The sequence below is a fragment of the Bufo bufo genome, chromosome 10 (assembly GCF_905171765.1).
Source record: "Bufo bufo chromosome 10, aBufBuf1.1, whole genome shotgun sequence".
Taxonomy (NCBI): domain Eukaryota; kingdom Metazoa; phylum Chordata; class Amphibia; order Anura; family Bufonidae; genus Bufo; species Bufo bufo.
The window spans coordinates 23,584,443-23,608,456 of record NC_053398.1 but is presented as its reverse complement, the minus strand read 5'-3'; the positions used below and the strand labels follow the sequence as shown (position 1 = coordinate 23,608,456).

General features: G+C 44.1%; 1 protein-coding gene across 1 annotated transcript in view; it reads left to right on the top strand.

The window, feature by feature from the left end:
- SPON1 (spondin 1) overlaps nt 1-24,014 on the top strand; it is a 306,848-nt gene that overhangs the window by 244,487 nt on the left and 38,347 nt on the right. Inside the window, 1 exon segment of the mRNA XM_040409267.1 lies at nt 13,330-13,531. Coding sequence (XP_040265201.1) covers nt 13,330-13,531 — 202 coding nt within the window.

Below are 24,014 nucleotides of genomic sequence, written 5' to 3'. Positions count from 1 at the left end.
GAATTGCTAGCAGTCTGCAGTAAGGGTACAGAGGGGAGGTAACCAGTTAGGGGGGTGTTACCTGCACAGTCTGGCTCTATCCAATCAGTGCTGCCATTTTCAGACTGTGCAGGTACACATTAAACTAGGCATGTCAGTAGTGGTCAAAGGTCCTCTTGAAGGCTGAAGAGAGTTTATTGCAGTGAGAGGGACATTGCTAATTCACCTTTCATTCGTGGACATGGTCTGGCCCAAGATATCTTAATCTTGTACCCAGGGGCGTACCTAAAGGCTCATGGGCCCTGGTGAGAGTTCAGTTTGGGCCCCCTTCCCTCAGTGCTTTGTGGCCAGGGGTAGGGGAGCACATAGCCTACGTGCTGCCTGAGGCAAAAATTGAAACAGCACCCCCACGCCAAATTTTTGACCTAACCCCTTCCGTCCAGCCAGAGGTGTAACTTGACCAGCATGCACTTTCTATAATACTTGTGTCTTCTTATACGGCACAAGGGTCTTTGGGCCCCTCAGGCTTCTGAGTCCGGTAGCGACTGCTGCCTCTGCATCCACCAAAGGCTACTGTACCCATCAGCTGGGAATTACAGCCACCATTGCAAGAATAATACTGCCAGCCTTAGATTCTGGAGAAAGAGACTGTGGAGAGATAGAGGGAAGAAGTACTACAACCCCCATCCTTGCTTATATCCATACATAGCTGTCTGGGACAATTTGCCATATCAAATGGTATGGAACTGTGTTTTGATACCATTGAATGTACTATGACTCCCATTCTGCACTTTAGAAGAGAAGAGAGGGCAGAGCAGTGCTCATGGGTAGGAGTGCTTTGCCAAGGGGTAAGCTTGCTGGGTTACAGAGGCTCACCATATGGTGTTGCACTGGGAACGCAACACCCAACTTTGCACGTAGAATATCAGTGCCGGTGCTGCCAGCCGTCTCCCTTCAGTCTGCACCTTCAGGAACAGTGGTATGAAGAAGGGGCCCATTCGGCCCTGAAACGCGTTGCCTGTAAGAGAAAGATAATTAATAAACATAACTCCACATCTGTCACCCTGACGCACTTGGTTGCACTGCCGCCGATCCCGTTCCTCCTACCACTATGCTGCACTTTAATAAGGATAGACGTCTATTTTCCAGGCCTGTTACTGACTACAGCATTATACACCAGCCATAGCATCTATATCTCCTGCCTTGCACCCTCACCAAACCCACAATACCAAGGGCACCCCAACTACCACCAAGCAGGAGTCCCAACATCAGGATGTGCCCTGAGGGAGGAAAGGGTGTGCCCCCCTGTCACTGCCCTGCCCTAAGGAATATCGGTGGGAGGATTACCACTCTGAATAATTATTGCAGCCAGAGCCACTACTACTCTCATCTTCCATTCTGCTCCTCTGGGGCTTGTGGCACATGGTCCACCATTCATTTTAAAGTCCAGAATGTGACACTACATTTTCTTTGCGGCCGCCTCACTTCCCCCTTGGTAGACTTCAATCGATAAAGGGGTTGTCTTGATGAGATAACATCTTGAAACGTAAATGTAATTTCAAAAAATGCTTGACACGTCATGTTTGACACATTTTAATCTTTAACCACCTCAGCCCCCCTAGCTTAAACACCCTGAAAGACCAGGCCACTTTTTACACTTCTGACCTACACTACTTTCACCGTTTATTGCTCGGTCATGCAACTTACCACCCAAATGAATTTTACCTCCTTTTCTTCTCACTAATAGAGCTTTCATTTGGTGGTATTTCATTGCTGCTGACATTTTTACTTTTTTTGTTATTAATCGAAATTTAACGATTTTTTTGCAAAAAAATGACATTTTTCACTTTCAGTTGTAAAATTTTGCAAAAAAAACGACATCCATATAGAAATTTTGCTCTAAATTTATAGTTCTACATGTCTTTGATAAAAAAAAAATGTTTGGGTAGAAAAAAAATGGTTTGGGTAAAAGTTATAGCGTTTACAAACTATGGTACAAAAATGTGAATTTCCGCTTTTTGAAGCAGCTCTGACTTTCTGAGCACCTGTCATGTTTCCTGAGGTTCTACAATGCCCAGACAGTACAAACACCCCACAAATGACCCCATTTCTGAAAGTACACACCCTAAGGTATTCGCTGATGGGCATAGTGAGTTCATAGAACTTTTTATTTTTTGTCACAAGTTAGCGGAAAATGATGATTTTTTTTTTTTTTTTTTTTTTCTTACAAAGTCTCATATTCCACTAACTTGTGACAAAAAATAAAAAGTTCTATGAACTCACTATGCCCATCAGCGAATACCTTGGGGTCTCTTCTTTCCAAAATGGGGTCACTTGTGGGGTAGTTATACTGCCCTGGCATTCTAGGGGCCCAAATGTGTGGTAAGGAGTTTGAAATCAAATTCAGTAAAAAATGACCTGTGAAATCCGAAAGGTGCTCTTTGGAATATGGGCCCCTTTGCCCACCTAGGCTGCAAAAAAGTGTCACACATCTGGTATCTCCGTACTCAGGAGAAGGTGGGGAATGTGTTTTGGGGTGTCATTTTATATATACCCATGCTGGGTGAGAGAAATATCTTGGCAAAAGACAACTTTTCCCATTTTTTTATACAAAGTTGTCATTTGACCAAGATATTTATCTCACCCAGCATGGGTATATGTAAAAAGACACCCCAAAACACATTCCTCAACTTCTCCTGAGTACGGGGATACCAGATGTGTGACACTTTTTTGCAGCCTAGGTGGGCAAAGGGGCCCATATTCCAAAGAGCACCTTTCGGATTTCACAGGTCAATTTTTACTGAATTTGATTTCAAACTCCTTACCACACATTTGGGCCCCTAGAATACCAGGGCAGTATAACTACCCCACAAGTGACCCCATTTTGGAAAGAAGAGACCCCAAGGTATTCGCTGATGGGCATAGTGAGTTCATGGAAGTTTTTATTTTTTGTCACAAGTTAGTGGAATATGAGACTTTGTAAGAAAAAAAAAAAAAAAAAAAAATCATCATTTTCCACTAACTTGTGACAAAAAATAAAAAATTCTAGGAACTTGCCATGCCCCTCACGGAATACCTTGGGGTGTCTTCTTTCCAAAATGGGGTCACTTGTGGGGTAGTTATACTGCCCTGGCATTTTCCAGGGGCCCTAATGTCTGGTAAGTAGGTAAATGACCTGTGAAATCCGAAAGGTGCTCTTTGGAATATGGGCCCCTTTGCCCACCTAGGCTGCAAAAAAGTGTCACACATCTGGTATCTCCGTACTCAGGAGAAGGTGGGGAATGTGTTTTGGGGTGTCATTTTACATATACCCATGCTGGGTGAGATAAATATCTTGGCAAAAGACAACTTTTCCCATTTTTTTTATACAAAGTTGGCATTTGACCAAGATATTTATCTCACCCAGCATGGGTATATGTAAAATGACACCCCAAAACATATTCCCCAACTTCTGCTGAATACGGAGATACCACATGTGTGACACTTTTTTGCAGCCTAGGTGGGCAAAGGGGCCCAAATTCCTTTTAGGAGGGCATTTTTAGACATTTGGATACCAGACTTCTTCTCACGCTTTGGGGCCCCTAAAATGCCAGGGCAGTATAAATACCCCACATGTGACCCCATTTTGGAAAGAAGACACCCCAAGGTATTCAATGAGGGGCATGGCGAGTTCATAGAAAAAAAATAATTTTGGCACAAGTTAGCGGAAATTGATTTTTTTGATTTTGTTCTCACAAAGTCTCCCTTTCCGCTAACTTGGGACAAAAATTTCAATCTTTCATGGACTCAATATGCCCCTCACGGAATACCTGGGGGTGTCTTCTTTCCAAAATGGTGTTATTTGTGGGGTGTTTGTACTGCCCTGGCATTTGAGGGTCTCCACAATCATTACATGTATGCCCAGCATTAGGAGTTTCTGCTATTCTCCTTATATTGAGCATACGGGTAATGAGATTTTTTTTTTCCGTTCAGCCTCTGGGCTGAAAGAAAAAAATGAACGGCACAGATTTCTTCATTCGCATCGATCAATGTGGATGAAAAAATCTCTGCCAAAAAAAAAAAAAGGAGGGGAAAGGCGTCTGCCAGGACATAGGAGCTCCGCCCAACATCCATACCCACTTCAGCTCGTATGCCCTGGCAAACCAGATTTCTCCATTCACATCAATCGATGTGGATGAATAAATCATTGCCGGGATTTTTTTTTTTATATATACAAAGTGTTTGCCAAAGTATATGAACACCGCCACCTCCTCAGCTCATATGCCTCGGCAAACATATCTTTTACTGCAGAGGAGAAATCTCGTCTTGCAGCGCCGCATACACCGACTTGCGTGTAATCTGACAGCAGCGCAATGCTTCTGTCCGAATGCACATCAGTGCTGCAGCTAGTCGATCGGTTGGTCCACCTGAAAGGTAAAAAAAACAAAACAAAAAAGAAAAAACCAGGCCGCAACGCAATAAATTTATTAACTGTTGAACAGAACATAGAAACTTTTTTTTAACTTTTTTAACTGAACGTTTAACTTTTTTACTTACCGGTAATTTTTTTTTTGTTTAGTTTTTTTTACCTTTATAGAACAAACCTCTCCTTCCCCATGGGACAATGTGCAAAGCGCAAATTGCCCAAAGATGTGGCGAAGTACATTATGCACTTTATCCCAGGTGAAAGGAGAGGTTTGCAGCAGCTGTGAGTAAAAGGGCCCTAATAGCCCTGTGTGCCTGTCCTGTGAGATGCAATCCCTATGCTAGGTGTACCTGTGTGTGGTACTTCCGGAAACACTCACCAAAGCATAGGGCAGGGTGGTCAGGACAGTCAGGACAGAAATAGCGGGTGTCACGCCTTATTCCACTCCTGCTACAGACACAACATTTTTTTCGGGGTGGCGGTTGGGTTGAGGTACCAGCAACGACACTGGGGAAATGTCGCTCGTGTAGACGGCTAACTACACTGGTGGATGGGGCCACGGAACCTCCTGGGTAAAGGAGGTTCTCGATGATCTCTTCCTGGAATTTGAGGAAAGATCGTGTTCTCCCAGCCTTACTGTAGAGAACAAAACTATTGTACAGCGCCAATTGAATTAAATATACAGACACCTTCTTATACCAGCGTCTGGTTCTGCGGGAAACTAAATAGGGAGCCAACATCTGGTCATTGAAGTCCACCCCTCCCATGAGCGCATTATAGTCGTGGACTGAGAGGGGCTTTTCAATGACACGGGTTGCCCTTTCAATTTGGATTGTCGTGTCTGCGTGAATGGAGGAGAGCATGTAAACGTCACGCTTGTCTCTCCATTTCACCGCGAGCAGTTCTTCGTTACACAAGGCAGCCCTCTCCCCCCTTGCAAGACGGGTGGTTACAAGCCGTTGGGGGAAGCCCACGCGACTAGTTCGCGCGGTGCCACAGGCGCAAATCCGTTCTAGAAACAAATGCCTAAAGAGGGCCACACTTGTGTAGAAATTGTCCACATAAAGATGGTACCCCTTGCCGAATAAGGGTGACACCAAGTCCCAGACTGTCTTCCCACTGCTCCCCAGGTAGTCAGGGCAACCGACCGGCTCCAGGGTCTGATCTTTTCCCTCATAGATCCGAAATTTGTGGGTATAGCCTGTGGCCCTTTCACAGAGCTTATACAATTTGACCCCATACCGGGCACGCTTGCTTGGGATGTATTGTTTGAAGCCAAGGCGCCCGGTAAAATGTATTAGGGACTCGTCTACGCAGATGTTTTGCTCAGGGGTATACAAATCTGCAAATTTCTGGTTGAAATGGTCTATGAGGGGCCGAATTTTGTGGAGCCGGTCAAAAGCTGGGTGGCCTCTGGGACGGGAGGTGGTGTTGTCGCTAAAATGCAGAAAACGTAGGATGGTCTCAAATCGTGTCCTGGACATGGCAGCAGAGAACATGGGCATGTGATGAATTGGGTTCGTGGACCAATATGACCGCAATTCATGCTTTTTAGTTAGACCCATGTTGAGGAGAAGGCCCAAAAAAATTTTAATTTCGGAAACTTGGACTGGTTTCCACCGGAAAGACTGGGCATAAGAGCTTCCCGGGTTGGCGGATATAAATTGTGTGGCATACCGATTTGTTTCTGCCACGACTAAGTCCAAGAGCTCCGCAGTCAAGAACAGCTCAAAAAATCCCAGGGCCGAACCGATTTGAGCCGTCTCAACCCGAACTCCAGACTGGGCGGTGAAAGGGGGAACTACAGGTGCGGCTGAAGTTGGTGACTGCCAATCAGGGTTTGCCAGCACCTCAGGGATTCTAGGGGCTCTACGGGCCTGTCTGCGCGGTGGCTGCGACGGGGTAACTAGTGCACGTGCCACCGTACCAGCTTCAACTGCCCTTCTGGTGCTCGCCACGTCACCATGTTGTACGGCAGTGCTGGTACTAGGTCCAGGAAGGGCTGCGCTGCTGGTGTATGCCTCACCACGTGATCCGGCAGCGACAGCCCCACTCTGCTGCTCTTGAAACGGATCCTGCGTAACCTGTGGTCTAGCGACACGGGGCCGGGTACGCCTGGTGCTGCCAGGGACCTCCACCTCCTCGTCCGAACTTTGGGTCAGAGAGCCACTGCTTTCCACAGGTTCATATTCTGACCCGCTAGATTCATCAGATGAGGGTTCCCACTCCTCATCCGACTGGGTCAGAATCCTGTAGGCCTCTTCAGAAGAATACCCCCTGTTTGACATTTGGACTACTAAATTTAGGGGTATTCCCTGAGACTACCCAAGAAAAAAAGCAAGCCTGTCTTACAAAGGGGAGGCTAGCGAAGTACCGGAGGCCGCTGCGGTTGATAAAAAAATATCAAAACTGATTTTTTTATCGCCGCAGTGCTTGTAAAGTGAATGTGCAGTGATCAAAAAACAAAAATTTTTTTGTCACTGCGGTGGGGCGGGCGTGGGTGAACGCACGTGTGGGCGACCGATCAGGCCTGATCGGGCAAACACTGCGTTTTGGGTGGAGGGCGAACTAAAGTGACACTAATACTATTATAGATCTGACCGTGATCAGTTTTGATCACTTACAGATACTATAAAAGTACAAATGCTGATTAGCGATACGCTAATCAGCGAATAAAAGTGACTGCGGTGCGGTGGGGTGGGCGCTAACTGACGCTAACTACCTAACCAAGGGGCCTAAACTATCCCTAAAACCTAACAGCCAATACCAGTGAAAAAAAAAAAGTGACAGTTTACACTGATCACTTTTTTTCCTTTCAATAGTGATTGACAGGGGCGATCAAAGGGGTGATCAAAGGGTTAATTGGGGTGCAGGTGGGTGATCTGGGGCTAAAGTGTGGTGTTGGTGCTACTCACTGTGAAGTCTGCTCCTCTGCTGGATCCAACCGACGAAAAGGACCAGCACAGGAGCAGACAAGCCATATAACAGATCATATTTACTAATATGATCTGTTATCTGGCTTCTGATTCGATTTTTTGAAAATCGCCAGCCTGCCAGCCAATGATCGTTGCTGGCAGGCTGGTGACGAAATACTTCTTTAACTTTTGCCGGCCCGCGATGCGCATGCGCGGGCCGGCAATGCACGAAATCTCGCGTCTCGCGAGAGGACGCACCGGCGCGTCCACCCAGAACAACAGGACCGCCGCAAAGACGCAATCCTGCGTACGGCGGTCCTGAGGTGGTTAAAGAGCCTCTGTCAGCAGTTTTGTACCCGTGACACCGGCTGACCTGTTACATGTGCGCTTGGCAGCTGAAGGCATCTGTGTTGGTCCCATGTTCATATGTGCCCGCATTGCTGAGAAAAATTATGTTTTAATATATGCAAATGAGCCTCTAGGAGCAACGGGGACGTTGTCATTACACCTAGAGGCTCTGCTCTCTCTGCAACTGCTGCGATGATGATTTCACTGCCTGGCCTTGTCAAAGCCCCCGTTACACCTAGAGGCTTATTTACATATAATAAAACATATAATAAAACATCCTTTTTCTCAGCAATTCGGGCACATGTGAACATGGGACCTACACAGATGCCTTCAGCTGCCAAGCGCACATATAACAGGTCAGCCGGTTTCATCGGTACAAAACTGCTGACAGATGCCCTTTAAATAAAGCACTGTGTAGATAATACCTAAATTCAAGCTGCTAAATCATGCGAAACAAAGTGACTACAAAAACAGCAAAATGCAATTGACCCATAAATGCACATCTAGTATCCGTCATATGGCTATTTAAAACAGGAACTTTGAGGTTTTGATTCTATTACTTCATCTTGTAATGTGCAGCAAAGCCAGAGGGATACAAATGAATTGAAACAAACCTTTGAAAATGAAGACCCATTTAGGAATACATGGTTTATAACCAAGTGGGAGATGTAAGCCGCTCGGACCAGTGCATGCATTTCTAATACGTTACCTCGGGGCAAGTTTATGGTCTCTGTGGCTAACAAGTCAGTAGGAAATTAGAGCCAGAATTAATTGCCCCAGCACGGAAGAATTTTGTCTGTTTTGTAAAAGTAATTATTTGCTAAGAGTGACTCTTGACTATATTGTCCCCGGACAGTCTCATCACAGAGGCAGAGTACAATCGTATCGATCGACTGCTGCAAGTGATGAGACGGTGGGTCTCCTGTGCACTGTAATTGCTGCAGAAATTCACCTTCGATCTAGACGGGGATGCAGAAACATTATCTGGAAAAGAGAATGTTCAACAAAGATGTGGCCATAAAAATAAAAAAAGTAAGAATTAAAAAAAAATCATGAGTTTCTTTCTTGGCCGAAGTCCTAACAACTGCCCCAGGATGTATTAAAAAGGGACAATTCTGGATGTAGCTGCATTGTCCCTTAAAGGGGTTCTCCCATGACTAATGTAAAAAATGAAAATCAGCCATCATATAGTACATGACAATCTCTTTATAACAAAGCTAGAACCAGCCCTGGACCTCACATGGATACAGAGATCTTCACATTCATTGCTCTGCTAGATTTATATCAAGCTGACAGCTCAAGGGGAGTGTCTTTTCTGCTGCAGCTAAGGGGGCGTGTCAGCTCTCCCTATCACAGCTCAGGAGGCGTGTCTCAGCTCTCCCTATCACAGGTCAGGAGGCGTGTCTCGGCTCTCCCTATCACAGCTCAGGAGGCAGATGAAGGATGAAACTGAGCATGTGCGACCATGTAAGTGAGCAGGACAAAGAAGGTTATTGAATAACTCATTGGCTATCCAAAATTTTAATTACATGCAATTACAAAAGTATTCAGATCCAGGTGCTGGTTTGAAACCTGTAAAAAAATGTTTTGTGAGACAACTCCTTTAAAGGGGTTCTACAGGGATAGAAAAGGTGCCTACTGTGTCTTCTAAAGACCCACCTAGGCCTGGTGGCCTAGTGTTTCCCTCATAAACATGTCGGATTTGTCATCATGAGTCACGAGCATATGGTTTGTCATAGGTTATTAGGAAACAGCACAATATTTTTTGCGCCACTTTTCCTTTTAACCCTTTATGCCTGGAGGTAAAATATGAATGTACAGTCATATTGACAGGACCATAATCAGCTTTAAAAGCTCTTCTGGACTTGTACCAAGTCTTTCACCTTTCTAGCACTAATGAGACTTTTATAACATCCACTTTCCACTGGAAGGGTGACAAATGATGAAAAAAGCGTCTCTTACCTTTGCGCACCGTCTGCAAGTACAAAATGTTCTACTGTAACCTCCGTTAGATTTGTCTATGGAGATAAGCGTGCTGTAGATTCATTGCACTCCGATGAGCATCTTTTTAATTTATTTCTTGGCCTTCATAAATATTTGTTCCCGGCTGTGTAATTAAAGTTTTGCCGCATGCCTCAACATTTTTCAGTGTTTTTTATTTTTATTTTTTTTGTCTTTCACTGTAAACAAAATGACAGACAACAAACTAAATTCATATTATCTTAATTAACTTGTACATGGATATAGTGACGAGACCTAGTGACTGCATCTAAGGATGTATATCCTTGGTTATGCTCTTTCGACCAATGTTGGACATTTCTAACCATGTGACATGCCGCATTGTCTTGGTGGAAGATCCCTTTCGCCCTAGTGAAGACAATCAGCATGTATGGGTCTACGTGATCTGCAAGGATGGATTCATACCCAAATAAACTGAGAGTGCCTTTCACATGGATGAGTGGCTCAGAGAAAGCCAGAAAGACATTACCCAGACCATAACTCTGCAACCACCAGCTTGTGTTCTTCCAGCAATGGTTGCAGGGATTTTGTTCTCTGATGTTCCTCACCTGACACGTCAACATCCATCCGTTCCATGAAGCAGAAAACGTGGATGTTCAATTCCAATACTGCCCAAAAATTGAAGCTTTTCTGCTGATGCAACTTCGTTAGCGGAGGTGCAGTTACCATCCATCTGCTTCAGAGCTACATATGCAGTAGGGTTTGCTGAACTGGTGTATTAGACACATCTGGTAGCTCCCTGGTTCATTTTGGCAGTGAGCTGCTCCACTGTAGCGTATCGGTCCGTCCTCACGTCCCTTCGTAGCCAACGTTCACCTCTTACATCAATGACACGTTTGAATGTCACTTATTTGTAATGGTGCCATTTGTCAAGTCACAATACACTTTCACCACAGCAGCACGAGAACAGGTCACAACTTCACCCGAAATCCAATAATGATCCCTTTTTGCAACTCTGATAAATCATCTCTTTTACCCATGACAGCAACAAGGGATATGTCTGCAGACAGCCTACAGCACACCTTATATACCCACCGAGTTTACTCACTACACATGACTTCCTTCATGAGCTACACAGTGCCAACGTGGAATGTAGGAAATGTTCATAATTAGAGATAAGCAAAGTTTTGAAAAATTCGACTCGGCTGCTACACTAAATTTTACATAATAATTCATTTGGTGACGAATGACTTCATCACGAAGCGCATTTATTAGTTGCAATGACAGGGAGCTGTGATAGCGCCGCTCCCCATCATTGTACCCCCCACGCATCTGAGAGTAAAAACAGTGTAAATTTTTTTTTTTTATCATACTTACCGCCTCCATTTGCTCGCGACAGGCCTGCCACCGCCATCTTGCTTGTCGTGAAATCTCACAAGGCCCGAGATGATGTCATTACGCCAGCCGGCGTGGTGATGTCTTACGTCACCACGCACAGGATTTCAGCCTAGATCTTTAATCAAGATGGCGGCGTCCGGCCCGTTGCGAGCAAATGGAGGAGGTGAGTATGATTTTTTTTTTATTTTTATTTTTTTACACTATTTCAGGTTAAATCGATTCGCTACCACGAAGCACAAAGAAATTCGGCTTCGCGCTGAATTGAATTTATCCTTAAACTCGGATCAAATTCAACTCCTTTGGATTCGATTCGCTCAACTCTAGTCATAATAATATGACTGGACTGTCATGTTCATTTCGGAATCGATATACCTTCGATGATTAAAGCAAATACAGTATTAGCTAATCACATGCTGTGGTGGAGCCTCATAACAAAAATTAAAAAGGACCTTCATTTTTGCCATTCCAGACATAAGGGTCTGGTGTCTGTTTCTCCCTTTACACCTTTTCCATGACCCATGGACCTATTCCCCACCATTTTATGAAGACTAAACAGTTTGCACAGGTACTTGCACCCAAAGACCAAAAAGGATTGAACCACATGGGGTGTCCAAAGCCCCCCCCCCCCCCCCCCCCGTGGCTACCTCTATTTGAATCTGTGTGCCCCTGTATGAAATCAGAGGAGCAACATGGGTCCATAGTTTTCTATACAACATGGATCCATAATACTGCCGTGTGTCTGAGCCCTAAAAAAGAAAGGTCACAGGAGAATATCCAGACTGGGTCAAGATAACAGGGATGTACATAAATAATCCTGCATTATAGCAATGGTCTGCCGATGAGCATCTCAGAACATACAGGAATATGAAGTTGAAGTAAGTAAAGTAGTAGAATAGAAGAAGACTTTATCAGATCAGCTCTGGCCAGCCAAGGATAGGAAACTGATGCTGTAGCATGCTAAGGGCCTCCATTGCTGTAGAACCAGGCAGATGGTGGTCTCAGAATTATATGGAAACCACCTGAATCCATGTATACTGCCTCTGCATAATGGTTAAAAATAATGATGCATTGATTAAAGACTTAAAGTGGCCCAAAGGTTCAAGAAAAAAATTATAACTGGGGAAAAAACATAACACTTTCCTGGGGGCCTCCTTTTCACCTTCATAGCTGTAAATCTGTCAGTTCCCGGGTTCGTCTTCTGCCATCCACGATGGTCCCACCACTTTTCAGACTACCTGAAGCACACTGTGCATATGGTAGTCCAAGGCACTAGCTACTGCTCTCGGGTTGGCCAACAATACTAACATGTACGGTGCTGGTCAAGCCAAGAGCAGAGCTAGACAAGCAGGAAATGTCTTGGTCTACCGACACACAGTATGCCTGAGGTAGTCTGAGAAGTGATCTAGCCATCTTGGAAGGGGAGCACCAGAATTGGTAGCAGAAAAGGTACAAAAGTGGTCACCAAATAAGTGTTCTATTTATTCGCCGGTTCATGAGAATTTCTACTACTTTCGAGAAACTCATGTACCATGTCCAAGTATACATTATCTCAAGGTGACTCCAACCATGTGGCTATATTCTCAGTGTGTCCAATGACCTCCACAAATTGGAAAAGGGAGGTGTCATAATATCAAAATAATGTTTCTGGTAGCTTGTCAATTCAATGCCATAAAAAGGCATGCTGCTTCTTGGGCAGTGAGTATCCTAGTGTTACAAAGGTTTACCCGACCTCTGGGTAAAATAAACTATTTGGTGGACAGTAACTGTTGTCAGTAGCACTTGCGTTATCAGACCTCCATGTCCTTGAGATTCACATTGATACCAGTGCAGAAAGATGATGTCTAGGAGCAGTGTTGGATATCCTGTAGAATTAATAGCTGCAAAGGGGGAGTTTTTCTTTTGTCATGAAAGAATTGTATAAGCTTCAGCGAACTACCATATTTTTGCCCACAAACAGGGTATCTTCTGATGGGTCCAGTAAAAGCTTGGTCTTTCAAGGAGTGGCCACCAGTTTCAACATTATGATCTAGTGGCTTGGTAAACCATAAATTTATTTTCTGATGGTTGAGTTGAAATGTTTACACATTGCAATAGTTGCTGAGCAGATATTCTGTGTTTTTATTGCACTAAACATAGACTAAAAACATCCACTATCCCAAGTGTTTCTTCAAATTTATGCTAAAGAATAGAACTATCTGTAAAGATCACTCAAACAGAACGTGATGTACATAGTCTTACACAATAACATACTGAGACGTGAAGATTTTTTATTTAGGAGTACATTTAGCTTTGGACTTCATTTCTGCTTGTTTTTATTTTGGACAGGAGAGCAGCTCCATCTGCTGAGTTCTCGGTGGACAGAACGCGACATCTGATGTCTTTCTTGGCTATGTTGGGTCCAAGCCCAGACTGGAATGTTGGACTCTCTGCTGAGGATCTTTGTACCAAAGAATGCGGCTGGGTCCAAAGAGTCATCCAGGATCTAATCCCATGGGATGCTGGCACTGACAGTGGTGTCACTTATGAGGTATTTTCAAGTGTTAAGTAAAGAGAGTTATAGTTTTCTACGTCTTCTCCATTTCTTCTATTCAGAAATATTTCTTGATTAAAAATAAATGTGTATAGCTAAACCCCCTTCCTGAAACTTGAATTAATCAATGATTGTACAGGTCCTTAATTTGCAGTCCAATCCTTTTAGAAACAAAAAGCCACTTTAGTAACCATGGTATGTACACAAGGGAGGGTTGGGCACAATGACCACGGTCCAGCTATGGGGCCTGGGGGGGCAAGATGCCAGCTATGAACTCCCTCTCCTTTTCCAATGTGAAAACACTGCAAAATGCAACCACCACTAGAGGGAGCTCAGTGCAAACAGATTATTACAGCTTCCATTTCCTCAGTAGTACATAAATTACTATGCGTTGAGCTCCCCCTAGTGGTGGCGACAGGAATGATTTATTAATGTATTTTCTCCAGTCATCTAGTGTGAATACAGTGGGTAATATGGTGTTCATAATGAGCAGGATATTTATGAAGCATCTGTTCCACTTTTTTGTGGAGTAAAGTCAAATAAAGTGAGTGAGGCTGAGGATGACCTTTTTTTTTTACATTCTTTAATTAATATTTATTCAGTTTAATTTAAAAAAATGCTAATTCAGAAAAAAAAATCTGGGGCACTTCTCTTTGCATTCTAAATTGCCTGGTAGTGTGGGCTGTATCTCTGCCATGAACTACATTTTCTACTAGATATTTCCTTCTTAAAGTCCCTACAACCCTCAGATGGTCTTCATGACTCTAAGCTTGACCATATTACCCAGTCTGACCAACAACACCCGAACCTTCTCAGTGTTTTTAAAGGGAACCATAGTTTTCCATTGCAATTACTTTTTGAAGAATCTTTTGAGCACCCTAATGAAACTGTTTGGTAGACAGTAACTGTTGTGTGGTAGCACTTGCATTATGAGACCACCATGTCCTTGTTGAAATTCATAAGGCTGCCAGTGCAGAAAGATAATATCTAGGATGCAGTGCTGGATATCCTGGTCAGCTGTTTTTTATTTCTAAATAGTGTAGAATTGATAGATGCAAAGGAAGAGTCTTTTATTTCGTCATAAAAGTATAGAGTAAGCTTCAGCAAACTTCTATATTTTTTGTCCACAAATATGACATGTCTCTTGGTGTGTCCTGTACATGCTTGGTCTTTCAAGGAATGGACATCAGATTCAACATCACAGTTACTTTACAAAAATAGTAAATGGGATGTCTCATAAGAGAAGGTCAGAGAAGAAATACATGGGCTGCCTCTTAAGAGGTCAGAAAAGATATACCTTTTTCGGGTTATGGGTTTTCCAGGTTTTTAATACTGATGACCTATACTCAGGATAGATCATCAGTATCTGAACGGTGGGGGTTTGACAACTGGGACCCTTGCAGATCAGGTGTTTGAGAAGGCACTGACGTTCCTGTGAGCGTTGTGGCCTCCTCTCTGCTTTTCCTAGGCCAGTGATGATGCATTCATCGGTTACATGGCCTGGGTGCATTGTATACACATGCGTTCCACAGTGGAACGCATACCCCCACCGAAACCGGAAGTGGCATCACTTCCTCATCCCGCCCAGACACATGTGCTTTCAATTGATACACAATACGGATGGGTATAAATAGCCCATACCTATCTCTGTATTCTCTATATGTTTTTACTTATATATTGCTCCTGAGGAAGGGGTATCTACACAGCCCCCGAAACGCGTTGAGCCTTGATTCAATAAAAGGAATTTTCCAGAAGCCCCTCGCGTGGTGACTGCGGTTTGTTCCTACTACTCTACAAACGATCCTGGCCGGGGGAGTTTAGCCTTTGGGTGTTTAATGCTTATCCCTCAGACTATCTCCCCCTGTGAAGTGAGTTACTTTTATGTATAATTCAATTCTATTTCTTTTATCTCTATTCTATTCATTTTATACTGAATTTGTTTTATCCATTGTTTTTAAACCTATAATTTCTACCATGATTGAGGTTTCCTAACCCCCTCCACCACTATACCTCTATTAAACGCACGGCCTCCATTTTTTCTACGGGCCGTCTGTGTATATATATATATATATACTCTAACCTACCACTCTTTTACAGCTATAGATCCCTTTTTACCATCCTACGCTCTTCCATTTTATAATAGGTGATTGGCGCCGACTGTGTGGCTGGTTCATTTTCATTTTTTTCTTTTTTATTACACGCGCTTTGTTATTATCACAGCAACAGCAACCTCTCAACGTGTAACCAGAGTAACAGATCTAGGTCATCTCCATCCGATATAGATGAATTTATAGCCATGTATTTGGTTAAACTTAAGTGTTTTTTTAGATGGAAGGCTAAGAGAGAATCCTGATTCATTAGTAAATAGGTTGTAGAAAAGTGTTTAGATAGATCCCCATAATACTCATCTCGTGATTACGGAAGCCTTACACTGTTACATGAAAGGAGAATTATTTAAGAAGGTCCAGCTCAACGTAGCTTATTTCCATCCACATTAAATTAAGCAAAAGAATACATTAGTGAAGGTCAGCAAACAGACAATTCCAGAAGAACATTAAAGACATAGATGCAAGAAATGTAGTGTTTAAGGCGATGCAACATTTTATCAGTGTTTTCTGTTAAGGGTGTATTAGACGCCCCGATCACACAGACGATTGTCGGAAGGGAAGCGTTCCCTCTCAGCAATCGTCTGCTCGCTTGCGGAGGAGACTGCTGCTATTACATGCAGCGATCTCCTCAGCAACATATGGAGGAGCGATCACTATGCCATCGCTCGTCCCCATGCTCTGCAGAGTTGGACAGACAGACATCTTAGTTTCCTACTTTTCCATTATCCTCCCACCATCTCAACATCCCATCATGCACCCCCAATACTAAGACGCTGTGGTCTCCAATACTATGCTGCAGAAACAGATAAACCCTCTGATCTAATACTAGCTACACACAGATAGTGCCCCCTCCAATAATTATTTGCTCACAGTGTTATAAAAAAATAACTGCACCCAAGAAATAGTGTCCCTCCTGACACTTATAGTGTAAACATAATGTCCCCCAAAAAGAACTGTGCTAAACTGAAACTGTGCCAGGGTGCCCCCACAGTAATAATCCTCCCCAAAATCCCAACAATAGTAATAAATCTATGCCAGAGTACACTTAGTAGTAATAGTGCCCCTACAGTGCCCCCAACAGTAATTGTGTCCAAGAAGTAATAATGCTCCCATAGTCCCCCAGTTGCAATAAAGCCCACCATAGTGCCCCTGGTAGTAATAATTTTTTTATAATGTGTGACAGTAGAAAAACGCCCCCTTATAATGTGCACCAGTACAAAAAATATCCTGTTGTGTGGCAGTAAAAAAAAAATTCTCTTAGTGCCCCCACTAAAGCCAATGTCCCCAGAGTGCCCTCATGTGTTCCAATGACCCAAACTGTGTGCCACTACAAAAAAACACTTTTAGTGCCCCCAGTTGAGCTTAGGTGCCCATTGTGCCCCTATAATTTGTGCCAGTATAAAATACTCCTATATAGTGCCCCCGGAAGATGCCCCCATAGCGCACATCCACATAGTGCCTTTCATAATGTGACAGTATAAAATGCCCCTATAGACTGCCCCACATAGATGCCGTCATAAGGCTCCTCTCCCCCCTTCTCCATAGTGGCACCAAAATGGGTCCAGTATTAAATGTCCCTATATAATGCCCATATAGTGCTCTTCTCCAACACTTCTCCATAGTGCTCCCCATAATGCATGCCAGTATATAGGGCCCAGAGTAGATGCCCCATAGTGCTCCTCCCCCTCCCACTTCTCCATAGTGCCCCCCATAATGAGTGCCAGTATATAGGGCCCCCAGTAGATGCCTCCATAGTGCACCCCCACTTCTCTATAGTGCCGCCCATAATGTATCCCAGTATATAGGGCCCCCAGTAGATGCCCTATAGTGCTCCTTTCTCCCGCACTTCTCCATAGTGCCCCCCATTATATGTCCCAGTATATAAGGCCCCCAGTAGATGCCCCCATATTGTTCCCCCCTTCTCCATAGTGCCCCCCCATAATCTGCCAGCATATAGGGCCACCCACCCCCCTTCTTGCCATGCTATACTAAAAATGATGAAAAATATAAACTCACATACTTACCTCCATGCTGTTTTCAGTGATGTGATGCAGGCCTCTTCCAGCCTGCGTCCCGCGCTGTACTGCTCAGGCGGTGCACTGACGTTATTGCACCGCCTGCACCGGCCTCTGATAGGCTACAGGAACTAGGCTTGCAGCCTATCAGACGAACAGGCAAGGGAGACGCCTCTACCATGCCCCACCGCACTATTCATCTGTATCGCTGTCCTGAGGACTGCGATACAGATGAATATAGAGATGAGTGCTTCTACAATGGAAGCGCTCATCTCCACGCCTGCTGCCCTGCCGCCTGTCAGAAAGGGCCCCCCTCCCGCACTAGGCCCCTGTGTAGCCGAACCAGCTGCACAGGCGGTATGTTCACCCCTGATCCAAAGGATGCAAATCAACAGCTGTTAAATTATTCAAGAGATTCTTTGGAACCTCTTTTAATCAAACCTTTTATTGAAACCAATTTGTATTAAGCACTTTTGATAGACACTGGTTGAAACAAAAAAGTTAATGGGGGATTTTGCACAAAAGGCGAAGCTAGATAAGGGTCGGAGATTAAGCCATGGTTGAGGGATGTCTTGAGGCAGATGCTGGAAATATCATTTGTCATATTTAGCCCTTATCTCTGAACCCCTGACAGCTTATAAACACTCATTATAACTAAATTATTATCAAACTGATAAGAATATGACTTCAATGAGTGTTTAAGAGCTGTCAGGAGTTCAGAGATAAGGGCGGCATGTGCCTAAATGGGACTGAGCTGCACCTAGGCCATGTGCCAGATCAGTGTCAGACTGGGGTGCCAAGGGCCCGCCAGTAAAATTTATTTTGGTGGCCCACCATACGGATACATTCAAATATTACCTGCTCATACAGAAGCAAGATGCTACCAGATGATTGAATATGGGGGTCCCTGCAGCAACTTTGAGAAAGTCGGTCCCGGGGGGAAGAGGACACTGGTGGCTTTCCTCTATACCTAGAAGTCATCTCAGCTCTGATTGTGTCTATAATAATACACTGGGGAGTTTTTTTTAATAATCTATTAAGTGTTTTATATGAGCATAGGCTGGTGAAGGTGCTGTACATTGAATATATGTATATAGTACAGTATGTCTACTTTGTTATGTGCCAGTTGTGCAGGAGGTGGGAGACCAGAGGCCCACCTTGCTCAGAGGCCTCCTGGGGGATTCACCTGTACCCCTATGGGCCAGTCCGAGCCTGTGCCAGATGAACGTGACGTCACTGGCCAAGGAAGAGTCTGCAGCATTTTCAAATCACTAATTAATGGTTTGACCCCCAGAGATCAGATATTGATACCCTATACTGAGGAAAAGTCTCTTTACTCCTAGAAAACCGCTTTAAAAACAGTCTATTGTCAATAAACGCCTTAATGTGGTGTAGTGCGGCCTAAATGTCTCTTTATGTGTCACGGTGCTCCTACCTGGATACTGCTGGACCCTAGGCTTTGGCTCTGAAGCAAATAATAGGGGGAATAATTGAGGGATTGGAAAGAATAACTTGAGTCCAGACCTTGAGATGAAGTTCAATGGTAGCTTTACTTTGAATAAACATTTCTTCAAACAGTTTACAGGCTTTGTCTTGGTTCCAGCAGGCTTTAGCATTAAACTGGCAGGCAACACTGCTATATCCTTCTCTCACTCTAGCTGTAGTGACAAGCTGACTGGATAACTTGGCTTCTTCTTTATGCTGCACTTCACTTTTCAGTCGGATTTATCTTCAGCCAAGGAATAGGTTAGAATCCTGGCAGCTCCAACATGGAGTCTCAACCAGTACAAACCAGAACTTCCCCACCACCTTCTGGTAGCAAGCAGGACTGGCCTATTTCTGACCAAAAGGGTGGGGGGGGGAATGGAATGGTGAGTTCCATTCAATCTAACTCTAGCTCTGCCATATATACACTGCCACCTGCTGGTGAATCAGGTAAATTACATGTAATACAACAGTTGCATAACAATATTATAGATGCACATTGTGGTGAACCTGGAACAGAATATATAGATGACATTGTGTTAGCCCAATAAAAACAGTAGCAGGGTGCAGGAGTGGTAACACCACTCTGGGGTGTTACACAGGCAATTTGTGACCAACAGATTGCTTATTTAAATACCCTGCACTTCCCGGTGAGGGTCAAATACACAGAACAGGTCCAGATATTTCCATTATACCTTATCTCTGAGTAGGCTTCATTATTGGTTTTGGCTCACAATAACTGATGGAAATAACTGATCAAATAACTGAAGTGCGAACTCAGCCTAACAGGATCAACCATTCAGAATAGGTGATGGTCACAGCTCACCTCCTCCCCCTCCCTTCACAATGACCTCTGCACATGCACATATTACAGAGCATGCCCACAAAGGTCTCATATGGAAGTCAATAGGTTTCTTACATCCTGGTGGCTGCTGTACTGCAACTTTCTGGAAGTGCGGTACACAGCAACTCAGGCAACATGACTGTCCCCATAATCATGTAAAGGAAATAGAATTTAAAAAATGATTAAATAAAAAAAGGAACACACATTTCAGTATATTATTTTAATTAGTAGAACAAAGTAATCTGACACATTCACAGTCACTTTTTTGACTATTAGATATGATATTCTGAGTGTCCATTATCGGCGATGTAGCACATGAGTGGCTTTCTTGCTCATAAACTAAAATCAGATATTTTCTAAGTGCATTTTGCATCTTTCTCAACAATCTTCATAACTTGGTTTTATAGAAATACTCAACAATCAGGACAATACACTGTCCCCTTTTATGTAGCAAATGTAAGTCAATATACTGAGTCATTAGCGCTGAGTTAAGCTGATTGTGATTTAGTATCATGAAGTGGGTTATACACAGCGGACACATGTGGTAGGCACATTTATATGTTGTATACATTTGCTTTTATTGATCATGCTATGAATAAAGTCAATAGCATACCAAGGAGGAAACTATAGGGTGTGCACCTGAGCCCTGACGCCAAAAGGTCCCTCTTCCGCACATGATTAAGTGGTCGCTATACTTTCAACAAATAACGTAGAAATCAATAAGTGACTATAAGAATCTTTGTAATATACCTTATCAGAGAAAGATGCCTTTTATCCCTTCCCCTCCCTCTGAAGGGTAGGTTTACATCTCTGCTAAATGTAATCCAGTAGTCTGTTTCGGCAGAGGAACAGAATACTAGAGTTACCATATCCGGCATAGCTGGATACTACCAGATCACCTCTGACTCTAATGGGATCTGATCGGAATCCGGTGGCTGTTCGGCATAAATGCCAGCTTTCGGCAGATCAGATTACATGCAGGCAATAGAAGTCTATGGAGAAGGGAAGAAGAACAAGGAATAAGCTGCTAGAGGGGGAAAAGAGGCATTTCTCCTGATAAGATATATCACAAAGTTTCTTATATTCGGATTTATACAAAGTTTGTTGATAGCATATCCATTTAAATCCGTTCTACAAATGTGCACACAGGGGCCTCCCTTTACTTTGAAACCACTACATGCATTATCCCACTATTCTAAGATCACTACCAGTGATGGTCAGTTCGCAGTGTTCGCCAGCGAACACATGCGGGCTGCCATCTTTAGTAAGGTTAGACTCACCCGTCCGGCGAGGCACAGGTAAGCCCTTACCTGTGCCTGTGCGCGAACCGGTCTGAAATCAAATGCGGTCACCGGGAGCAGGCAGTTCCGAGAACAGCCGCCGGGGGCCTTCATCGGGCTGTTCTCGGAACTGCCTGCTCCCGGTGACCGCATTTGATTTCAGACCGGCTCGCGCACAGGCACAGGTAAGGGCTTACCTGTGCATCGCCGGACCGGTGAGTCTAACCTTACTAAAAATGGCAGCCCTCATGTGTTCGCTGGCGAACACTGCGAACTGACCGTCACTGATCACTACACAAGGTAATTCCTGAGCTGTAATTTCACATTTTCCTTGTACTTTGTGACATCACTGTGCACATTTCTCACTACTGTGACACCACTGTGCATGTTCCCTGTGATCTAACTTTATTAAGGTAATTACCTCTTCACCATTAATGTGACATTTCTGTGTGTATTGTATATATAATCAACATCAGTACCTACATTATCCCTGTATTGTGATTTCCTGTAACTTCATTAAGTTACTAACCCCTCACCTGTGTGTGTCATCTCTAAAATGTGACATCACTGTGTACATTATCCCAGCATTGTGACATCACAGTGTGCATTCTCCCAGCCCTATGACATCACTGGGTGCATTCTCCTTGTGTTGTGACGTAACTGTGTGTATCCCCCAACCCTATGACATCACAGTGTGCATTCTCCCAGTCCTGTGACATCACTGTGTGTATTCTTCCTGTATTGTAACATCACTGTGCATTATCCTTGTTCATTAAGAAAAGACTTATCATTAAATACCAAAACATCATAAGCTTTCATGTTTTAACTCACTTACTGCTTGTGCTTGGAAGGCGTAATATTTAAAATGTTGCTATGGGCCCCCGTGATTACTTAGTGTGCTCCTGGTCAGGGCCGGGCATGATGTCGTTTTCTCTGCCTGGCCCTGTCAATCAAAGTGCAGAGGGAGAAGTAGTTGCAGAGAGAGCAGAGCCTCTAGGTGTAATGGTAACGCCCCCGTTGCTCCTAGAGGCTCATTTGCATATATTAAAACATTATTTTTCTCAGAAATGCGGGCACATAGGAACATGGGACGAACACAGATGCCTTCAGCTGCCAAGCGCACATGGAACAGGTCAGCCAGTGTCATAGGTACAAAACTGCTGACAGATGCCCTTTAAGATATGTCAAGTAAATAGAACATATGTTGAAGTCGTGGCCCAGGTTTGATTACGCCCCTAATTAAAAATATATTAGGGAATTACTGTAAATGGAACGCGTGACACTTTAACCTGGCTGTAATCATACAGAATAACCTTTCCATCCGCCCTGTACTGCTCCCACCACTGCAGGCAAAACAAATCCAAAGTAAACTTTTTGAAGATGTGAAGAGTTAACCTACGACTCCTCATGGGCAAAACACCACATCATGCACACACCTTTAGTTTTCCTGCCTGGGAATACAAGCTTCTGCAATTGCTTTGAATCTCAGACATATTGATTTGAACATAGTCTTTCCTTTTCTTTTTCTTTCAGTAATGTGACCTGAGAGTTTCAGAATGCACATAATTTCAAATTCCGTCTCTCTGCAAAAGACCTTAGAGCTCGGAATCAGCAATATCTTCTGCCATGCGAGACAAAGTGGAGCAAAATGTCTATTCTCAATGGTTCAGAGCAGTGATTTCCCACTAGTATATCATAAGCCGCGAATGGCCAGAAGCATTCCTTAGTTGGCCAAGGCAAGACGACTGCTCTTCTAGTTCTTTCACCTGAACATGGATAACTTCCGAAACTTTCTAGAGCACAGGAGAATTTTACCATAGGATATAAGGGCTTATGCAGATGGGAGTATTATGGCTCCATAAGAACCCTGAATGAGGCCTCATTATACCTCTTAGGAAGGCATACCGATGGAGGCACTAGTTTGGAACCATAGGTACTTTGTGTTTAGCTGCATCCCGGGAGGTGAGATGACCATTCAGGAATCTGGCCCTGTCAATCAGGAATATAGGGAGGGGATGGCAGAGGAAGCAGGTGGAGCACTGAGAGAAGAAGACTGAGCATGCGCAGCAAGATCTCCATCACTTCTATGGGAGTTCCGGCACTCCTATAGAAGTGAACAGAGGTTGTCTGCAACCATCTGACATTGGTGTAATTACACCTGCCCACTGCATTGGATGCGATAGCCAGCAGGTAACTGATGAAGAGGAGGCAGCGCTAGCGCTTTGTGCGCCTTCTCTTCAAACGGCAGGGGGTGGCAGGTGTCGGACCCCTGACGATCTGATATTGATGACCTATCCTGAGGATAGGTCATCAGTAAAAATAACTTGGACAACCCCTTTAAGGTCCTATATACATAAAGGGATAATTTTCTATAGAGATGGTTGCCCACGCGCATAGCTTTCTCCATTCGTTCCTATAGGAGTCTCAAAAACAAGCACATCAGAGGTGGGACCCTGTGGGTGGGAATACCCAGGGGTGTAGCTATAAAGGGTGCAGAGGTAGTGTCGCTACCAGACCTAGGAGCCTGAGGGGGCCAAAGGGGGGGCCCTTGTGCCACATAAGAAGACACTGGTATTATAGAAAGTGCATGCTGGTCAAGTTACTCCTCTGGCTGGAGGGAAGGGGTTAGGTCAAGAATTTGGCATGGGGCAGGAGGGGGGGGGGGTTGCTGTTTCAATTTCTGCCTCAGGCAGCATGAAGGCTATGTGCTTCCCTGCCCCTGGCCACAAAGCACTGGGGGAAGGGGGG